The sequence below is a fragment of the Anabas testudineus genome, chromosome 11 (assembly GCF_900324465.2).
Source record: "Anabas testudineus chromosome 11, fAnaTes1.2, whole genome shotgun sequence".
Lineage (NCBI taxonomy): Eukaryota > Metazoa > Chordata > Actinopteri > Anabantiformes > Anabantidae > Anabas > Anabas testudineus.
In genome coordinates, this window is record NC_046620.1 from 1,994,839 (window position 1) to 2,004,106 (window position 9,268).

At 40.5% G+C, this 9,268-nt stretch overlaps 1 protein-coding gene across 1 annotated transcript; it reads left to right on the plus strand.

Annotated features, from left to right (window-relative positions):
* The first annotated feature begins 3,795 nt into the window (after positions 1–3,795).
* Positions 3,796–6,857, plus strand: LOC113153598 (DEP domain-containing mTOR-interacting protein-like). Its single transcript, XM_026347281.1, has 5 exons — positions 3,796–3,814; positions 5,765–5,929; positions 6,041–6,111; positions 6,219–6,323; positions 6,729–6,857. Exons 1-5 carry the CDS (start codon positions 3,796–3,798, stop codon positions 6,855–6,857), a joined length of 489 nt encoding a protein of 162 aa, XP_026203066.1.
* Positions 6,858–9,268: the final 2,411 nt, after the last annotated feature.

The following is a 9,268-nucleotide window of genomic DNA, read 5'->3' on the forward strand; positions in this document are numbered from 1 at the left end:
TTTATTCAGCATGCAGCTTTTTCCATCATTTAAGCCACAAGGTTTGAAGTGAAATTGTCTAGTTTCACAATGAAGTAAATGTGTTTTATCGTGTTTTGTTCAGAACAGAATAAATGAACTGAACCTGTTGAAATGGAAAATATGAATTCACTATGTAATGCTGCCTTTCAGACAAAAAGATTTTTAAATTATTAACAAACCATCATATTTTGTTCTTATTTCATTTTGAATAAAGTTCTAACTTTGTATTATAGTTACAGCAACAAGATAAAGTAAGTGAACCATTTTTTTGCTTTCAAGTTGGTCATTAAATGTGATCCGATCATCACCAAATTCGCAAACATCAACAACATTTCTAAGCTGACAAATAGTAAACAGTGAAGATATTTCGTGTCTGTTTTGAACACAGTGAAGTGAAACTGATGTCACGCACAATGCTCACTGGGGTGAAAAGAGGACACAGTGACGGAAGCTATTACTCTAGAAACAAAACACTGCAGTATGCCCGATGTTTGCCCATGACCACCTTAACACGCCACAGCAGCTCCTGTTGTTCAGGAAGAACATGCAGTACTTCGTATGGTGTAACAAGATGAACAGTGACGGATGATGGAGAGAGAGATGCTGGGGCTTTGGTGTTCAGGATGGTTCAATCTGTTATTAAAACACTGCTTCACTTACTTTTTCCTCCATGGCTCTGTAAGTTTAATGGATGTGTTTAATACAGACAGTTAAGATCAAGACTTTGACATGTGTTTGTCTGTATTTGTGACTTTGGTGAAGATCAGATCACAACTTAAAATCCTGAGGTTACTTTTGTTTGAGATGATTCAATTCCACTGCACCGTCGCTGGATTAATGACGTGGAAGCCGTCACTATCTGTCCTTGGATTTCTCTGTGTTGTAATCTTCAGCCATGTTGGCTGAAAATAGCAGCAGCGATCAGCTGTGATCTGAAGTGTCAGGAAGATTCCTCCTGCAGACACAAGAGAATGTGGATCCATCACAAACATGTTTACTCTGTCTGCAACCAGTTGTTGTTGTTGACGTGAGCTCAGCAGGTTATTTCTTCACCGGTGTCATTCACTGCCACGTCGTCCAAATGACACAGGGACAGAAGGTTTATTTTTAGGACCAGTGTTACAAAAGAGAGTTTATTCATATCATCATCTTAATATTAGGATACTTTGACTGTAAAACACACATGTTGAGTATGTTCACTTACTTCTGTGAATGTGGATCTTACACACATGGCGACACACTGATCCCTTTAGTGGACGTAGTTTTTAATTAGTTTTTACAGGTGTGATAGTAAAACTATGAGCACAAGGTTTTGATCACCTTGTTTGGCATAACGTCATCATCATCATCATCATTATCATCATCATATCGGTCTGCCAGTGCAGCATTATTCAATTTCCATTGAAGCTCCTTTTAGTTGTTATTCAATCCTTGAAATTCTTTTGGTGCTTGTAAAACACTAACACGAGTAATAAAAGTGTGACGAACACTGGATTCTTGGGATGCTGCCGTCACATGATGTTAGTCATGTTCCTTCATGTGGCTCAGAGCGAGCTACATATGAAGTGTTGTGACATTTTTAAATGTATTTGTGTTTTATTTATTTTGTTTGTTGTACACTGAAGTTATTTCTGTTGTGGCAGCTTGTGAGAAATCTCTGACATCTCCTTCTCCCAGGTGTTATAAATATATATATATATATAAATATATATATGTTTTGTGTATAATCCCTGACTGGGTTAAGTTAACGGCACTGGCAGGTGACTGGGTGAATGGCAGCTGGAAACATCACGGAAAGAAGAGGAACATTACACGATTCATATCTGGAACATGCTGTACACTGTGAATTTCCTGCTCTGTGAATAAATAGCATAAAAAATATGATCACACAACATATGAAGCTAATAAAAATTGAGCTGCTCTGTGCTGCATTGATCGCTGCACTGTCTTTGTCCTGACTCTCGAAGCAGAAATAATCTTTGTGTTGCCCTTTCCTCTCCAGCTGCAGCCTCCTCACAGCCTGCACGGCAACAAGGCTGTAGTTCTGCTATATCTAAAGGCAATAACGTTTGGCACATGCAAGCCTACCTGGTTAGATTCGTGCTGCAGAGCTGCTAAATTCTCTTACAGTTTTCCTCCTTGTTTAGTTCTGGTTCAGAATCACAAACCTGCTCACAGGAGGCTGGATGTTGTGCTCATAGAGCCTCGGGGAGTCAAACTGGCAACCTTCAGGTGTCCGAAGGGGCAGAAACTCTACCACAACTCATTACATGCATGTCATCTCTGAGATTAAACATTCACTTCAAACACTGGCTTTTATTTTTAGCCTTTATGTTTTACAGGTTATCTTATCTTATTACTTCCTTTATTACAACTGGCAGCAGTCATCATCATCATCATCATCATCATCATCATCAAACAACAACACCGACCATTGGTTTGAAACAGGAAGTGAACAGTAAATGTTTCGTTGACCCATCCTTCCACCTCAGCCTCCTCCACACACGGACTTTGTCTTTATAAAAGAATAAATGTCATCTGACAACTGCTTGAGAACGTTTGCATGTAGACGTTGTGTTTTAGGACATTTACTAGAAAAACTGATTCCGTCTGATTTATGTATCTAAATGCTAAAACTATGGCTCCAACCCTGTGTCCTAGAAAATATCTTTATATACAACTAAACTGTAACAGAAAATGAATTTAGTAGGAAAGAAAACGTCTGGATTCAATCTTTACTTGATTTACAGAACAGAGGCACTATTAGAAAGGTTATTAAAAGGTTAGAGTTGGGATTTTCAAGTTTTTTATTATTTATTTTATTCAAAAACAGTTTCAATAATTCATTTTGTGCTTTGTTAAAACTCTTGACTGCTAGAAAGCAGCACTGTGCACACAAAGTGCCAATTTTCTGCATATGGCAGCATTTTCTTTATGCTATTATGCTAATAAACATTATTAAAACAAGGTGGTTCAAAGTATTGTTTGCTTATCACGTCACAACATGTGGAATCATAACTTCTTTATTGTGACACGTATCATATCTCCAGTTTCTTTCTAAGGCACAACTACATTATGTAAGTGCTATGAGAGTCCAAACTGAAGCAAAGAACAGTTTAACAGTCAAACGTCCTCCTGATGCAGCCTGGTAGTATCAGTATCATCATTTGCTGCTTATCAAACCTGTAAATTAAAGATGAGTGTTCGTATTTTCTGTTACAGTTTGAATAGAAGTGAATCTTTTTGTTGCTCCGCTGCAGGCTGCTGAATGAATGTACAAAAGTAAAAACATGTTGTAACATTAAACATTAAGTGACAAATTCTACAAGCCGTTCTCTACATGCACCATCTCCAGGACGGAGCATGTGCTGTTTTAATGTCATGTACAGATAAAGTATATTTCAGATATTTCAGCATGTTCTCAATGTTGCACCAGTCTGTCAGAGACTAAGGAGAATTCCACTTCAGACGTGTCTCCTCCTCCCTCCTGCTGAGGGTCAGCTTGTTTGCTCAGAGGTTTAATATTTAGCTCACACACCACCCATCCACGTTTGTATCTTTACCGGATGACTATCTTCACATTTAGATCTATAAACACATTCAGACTGATATAACTGAGCAACCGGCTGGGAAACCCCATGTACCTGACACTGGGCCTGTGCAGAGAGCTGTTCCATACTGACGTCTACCTGACTGTCTGTCTTCTTGAGCAGTTTAAGTTCTGCCACACTTGGATTCAGCACTTTTCTTTTTTGAGCGACTGACTGAGTGAAGATGGGACCTCGTACAGCAGGTACGTACAAAAAAGCCTCAGTGGCTCTTCGTTAAGCTTTCGTTGGCTGTGTCCTCATCACTCAACATGTCCTCTGTTGATCTGCTGTGAAGAGATTCAAGTGGAAGCTCATTGGTTTTGTGGTAAATGGGGATTTAGCAGTTGTTGTCATCGCTTATTACTGTAGTTTCCTTTTAACAAACATTTTAACCATGCTGATGATTGCTGATGCACTCATGCAGTATAAAAGTGAGACTGAGAATAAATGGGCTAATAGAAGTAGAAAACTGTGTCATTAGAGACAGAGTGTCTTTACACGGTGAATGATTTGGTTTGTGCTGGAGGATATCATCAAGGTGAGTTAACATCCTCTTGACTGACATTATTTATTACTTTGACAAACAAGAACAACTTTAACGTTCTGTTAAAGCCAAAGAAAAAACTTTTTAGTGGCACTTCCATGAGGTTGTTAGTCATTTAATTTAATTTGATCGTTAGTATCCAAGTCATGGATTCGAGCAGAAGCAGTGAGTACATTTCATCCTGGCACATTAACAACAGAACCTGGTTATGGCTTCAGTGAGACTAGAATTGGACTAAAATAGATGTTATGTCTGAGTAGAATATAAAGTATTTAACATGAAATGGGAATAATATTTGGTTATACAGGCAGCGTTACAGAAAAGAAGAAGATGTAAAAACATTACATTCATTTCTAAAAGCTCAGGAACTGCTGCGAATGAGTGCAGGAATTAGTTTTATCATTCTAATATTCTAATATTATGAATCACTCTGTGAGCGTATCCTGTAGGAATGATGCCTGTTGATTGGTCGATAGTCAGATCCTTTAGCGTTAAGCTGCTCTGGAACTGATTACACCATCTGTGGAGCAGAAGTTATCCTGGTTAAGAGGTAGCTTCACATAGCGAGAATCAGGTCCAGAGAGAACTGGACAACCTGCTGACCTTATCACGTCTCCGGCCCCTTACACAGGAAGTATTACTGATCTGATAAGACAAAGGCCGTGACATAGTTTTACTATCATGTTATTATGTGGACGTATGAGGTCACTGTCATCCTTTCCGACCCAATTAAAGTAGGTGTGGAGATCTGAATAATAAACAACTGCCTTCTGCACTTTGACATCAGCCGGTCTTTGTCCTGTTAATATCTATTGACAATTGATCCAACAGGACGTGTAGGAAACAAAGCTGCTGCATGTTCTTATGTCAGAAAGCATAAGAAAGCACACTGTCCCATCTGATGCTGTAACTCTACCTGAATTCTGTTCATTTATTTAAATATTTACCTCCTCTTGGCTTTAAGAGCTTTCAGCTGTTCATTATGTGTTAATCAAATGTTGCATTTACTTTAGCAGAGGATCATGTTGCACCTGCATCTTACTACAAACACACATTAGAGTGCAAACTTAGGTTGAATTATACATGCAACATTAATGTGATCGCATTTGTTTTAGCACATTGTGCAGTGTTACGACTACAATACACTGAAACTGTCAGACCGCCCGTTTCTATCCTGAGTTATGACGTTTAACAGCACTTTAAGCTGAGCAGTCAGTTCTGAATAGAACTGGTTTTATTTGGTGCAAACATTTACTGATGGTGAAAATCAAATCTAATCATCTTATCATCATGCTTTTCTCTGTTTACACTCTGTTGATAAAGCCAGGCCTCTGGGTAATGTACAGTACCATGCACAGTCTCACAGGTCAGTGGGCAAAGTGAGAACAACATCTACTCATTAGCTTTTTCCCCCTTTACTGGAAACAACAAAGAGACAACAAACAGCAAAGAAAATTAGAAGATTCTACACTGAAGCTGGGGTTCAGTTGTGAAAGTGAAGAAAAGATTTGCAGAAACTGAATAGTTGGAAATGAGGCTGAGAAAGTTAAACACCGAAGTGGAAGTTTGATTACTCTCCACCTCCACTTGATCACTTTCTCTCCGTCAGTCACTCCCTCCAAGGAGGTGAAGGCAGCCACAGGAGGAGGATGTGGAGGTCAAGGAGGAGCCCGACTGAGGAGCTGCAGTGATGGGAGCAGATATAACAAGAGAGGAGCAGGCCTCCCCAGTAACTCCTCCTCCCCCTCTTTGGTGCTCTCCAACCCCAAATCAGGTCAGAAAGAAAACATATATTTTTTCATATGTTTGATATTTTATGTGTTGATGACGTTTTCTGTTTGCTTAGCTCAATATGGTCATTTAACATTTGTACGTTCATGTCTAGTCTTGAAGAGACCAGTGAGCACAGAGGAGCTGCAAACACCCGGAGGACCCTACGTTAAGAAGACATTTACAGTACGTTAACGAATCAACAGACTGGACAGTTGTATTTATGAAGCTGTGAAGAGATAAGAGATGATCTGTAAACGCCTCTCAGTCTCCGTCTCCCCATGTATCTGCAGATTGTGGGCGATGCAGTGGGTTGGGGGTTTGTGGTGAGAGGAAACAGGCCGTGTCACATCCAGGCTGTGGAGCCCTGTGGTCCAGCTGCTGCTGCAGGGATGAAGGTAGGCACAGAGGGAAATGCAGTTCCTAAAAATACTGAGTTCAGTTTTCTCTTGATGCATTTCATCTAGGTAGTAGGGTGGTTTAGAGGAGGTAGTTCTGCAGAAAAGAATCATCTGTGTGTAAAGGTAGATGAGTTTTCCAGGTTATGTCAATATGCTGACATCTAGTGGCCAGTGACAGAAGTGCAGGATTTGAATACCTGATGTTCTACAGTTGTAGTTACCACTTGGTCTATTACTGATCCCCACCCCCAGTTTAAGATTCTGTACTAGTGCTGAATTTAGTTTACATCTGCAGTAGCACTGCTGTGAATGTGTGATAGAGAGAGCACCCTGAGGATCTGAGGATGTTTCCTGTATCGAGATCCTCCCACCTTCTCCTCACGCTGCCTGTCTTACCTACAGGTTTGTCAGTTCGTAGTTTCAGTCAACGGTATCTATGTTCTCAATCTGGACTATCGGACGGTCAGCCACCTGATCCTAACAGGACCCAGAACAGTGGTGATGGAGGTAATGGAGGAGACCAACCACTGAGGAGTCAAAGAAACATCTCTAGTATGTATGGACAGTACAGGTGAAGTAAAGAAGCCATGTCTGGTGTTCTGGTTTTCATGAAACAGTAACTAGTACGGTGTGTGTGTCATGTCTGAGCCTTCTTGGAAAAGGACTGCAAATGGGAATAGGAACGGACAATCCAACATGTACTGTACATCAAACAGCGTCTTAACTAGTAAGGAGTCATTTACGTGAAGTGGATTTCAGCTGTTTCTTCTACACAGTTCGGCCTTTTCAGTCTCAGACTCATTCTGGTAGTTTGAGGGTGGTGCACTGTGAATTTAATTGGAAGGTCTGAGGCAAGCAGGCAGCTTCATGATGCAGCCGATACGACGCTAAAATTCAGCAAATGAAAAAGAAGTTTTTTGCTTTTTAATGCGTCATTATTGAACCTGAACCTTATCTGTTGCACCGGACTCACTGAACTCAAATCAAACTAAATGTCGTCCGTCTTACGTGTCTTGGCCTTTAACATTTATTCGACCAGTAGTTGACAGATGGTTCAATCTGTGATAATCAATGTGATACATGTTGAACTAGCTTTACTTCAACCCTCCAACTCATTGGTTTTGTTTTGAGCAGCCAGACACAGGAAAGGTTTCAGGTACTCGACGGTCTCCTTCTACTAAATGATATATGAGAGACAAATGGACATTTTATAAGAACATGCTTATTTTAACATACTGGGAGAGAAACGTGCTTCGTGTTGTCTTAGACAGCGACCCTTGAAGTCACCAGTTGGTGTTTTTCTCATCGCTGTTTGGACTTTTAACCCCCATGTGTGTCCTCACACAAACACATTACCTCCCGAGCGCACGCACACACCTGGAGACTGGTTCCCTCTCAGTCGCTCCCTCGGCTGTGTTTACTTTTCCATCCACCTCCTGCGACGTCGGCTTCTCAGAAAGGAAGCGAGTAATGTGAATGAGTGGGAGGTAGAGCAACAGCTGAGCGAGGAGGCAGACTTTAACTGATGTGCTTTGTTTTTGTGTCTCTGAAGGTTTTTTTATTTTATATCTTTTTATACTTTTGTACTGTATCTGTTTTTACTATGTGCTTCAAAGTGTATGTGTGTGTGTGTGTGTGTGTGATTGTTATTTCAGTGTGTGTAGTCGACTCCAGTTTCAGTGACGATGAAATATCTCTCAGCAGTCACGACCTGCTCTCTGCAGGGTGCCTGCAGTTAGTAGAATCATAGTTGGGTGTTGTCTCTAAATACTGGTTCTGAGGTTTTCAGTATAGTTGCTCGCTTTAAGTTATTTTATTCTTTCTTGCATTTCTGCATGTGTATCTGTTTGAATTTGTTTAATGTTGGTTTTGGAGCCATTTACTCATCTGAAATACAAATAAAATATAATAAAAAACTGAACTGGTTGTTTTTTCTATAAATCTGCATTCTTCTGAGCTGGATGGATGATTTGAACGGGTAAAGTGGGCCTCAGAGCTGCTTCTAGCTGTTTATGTTTCAGCTCCACATGACAGAAACATTCAGTTCACTAACAAAACAGTTTTCAGTGGGACCAGTTGGTGGCAGCACGTGTACGTTTAAAGACTGCTCCGACTCTTAGCCTTTACATGCAGCTGTATATAGTTTTCTTTGGCCCATGAGAAGAAAATAACTGATAACAATGATAATGTTTCCGTCCCTGTTTGGCCTTATTGAACTCTGCAGCAAACTAAAATTGCATTAAAGAAAGTTAAGGCTCCATTATATAAGGTTCACGATCCATACTAGCAACTATAAAGGCCTGTTGCACCTGCAGGGACCAGGAGCCTTTTAAGGAGCTCCCAGGTTGGAAGATGAGTAGTTTGTAAAAGTCTAGGATCAATCTCAGATGGGCCTCCAACGCTGAGGAGCGCTGATTGGGCAAATACGGCACAGCACTGTAAATATCTAGCAATAAAAAGTGGTGCATAGAAAACGACCACTGACCACCACAAGGCAGAAGGAACACTAACGCTCCAGATCTCTGTGCACATGATTTTATCTTCTTTCATCTTCTTAATCAACTTTCTCCTGCAACTTTCCATCTGTTGAAACCAAAGAAATACAGAGGGGGAAAAAAGCCGTCATCACTGACATTCTCTCTTGTCAACACAGAGAGTGTTTCACTGATGGATGGTTATTAGCTAGTTCATAAAAAAGGTCAAAGTTCACAGAGTCAAAGGTCCATGTGGAAGGTTCAGTAAAGAAAGCGTGAGAGGAAGAGAGATGACAGCAGGTCAATTGGTGGAAAGTACAGAATGTGTTGTTTCACATACACGTTATGAAGTGCTTCCTCTCAGTGTTGCCTTCTGTCACTGCAAATCGCTCTCAGGGGGAGTTCAACTTGATTCGTGTTCACTCTCCGCTGTCTGGGAGAGACGTAAGACAGAATGACATTCCTTAG

Bases quoted from the DNA above. Each gene is read 5' to 3' on its own strand.
- LOC113153598 (XM_026347281.1), top strand. The intron at 5,930-6,040 runs GTCAGAAAGAAA...GTTCATGTCTAG, and splicing joins GCTCTCCAACCCCAAATCAG to TCTTGAAGAGACCAGTGAGC. The intron at 6,112-6,218 runs GTACGTTAACGA...ATGTATCTGCAG, and splicing joins ACGTTAAGAAGACATTTACA to ATTGTGGGCGATGCAGTGGG.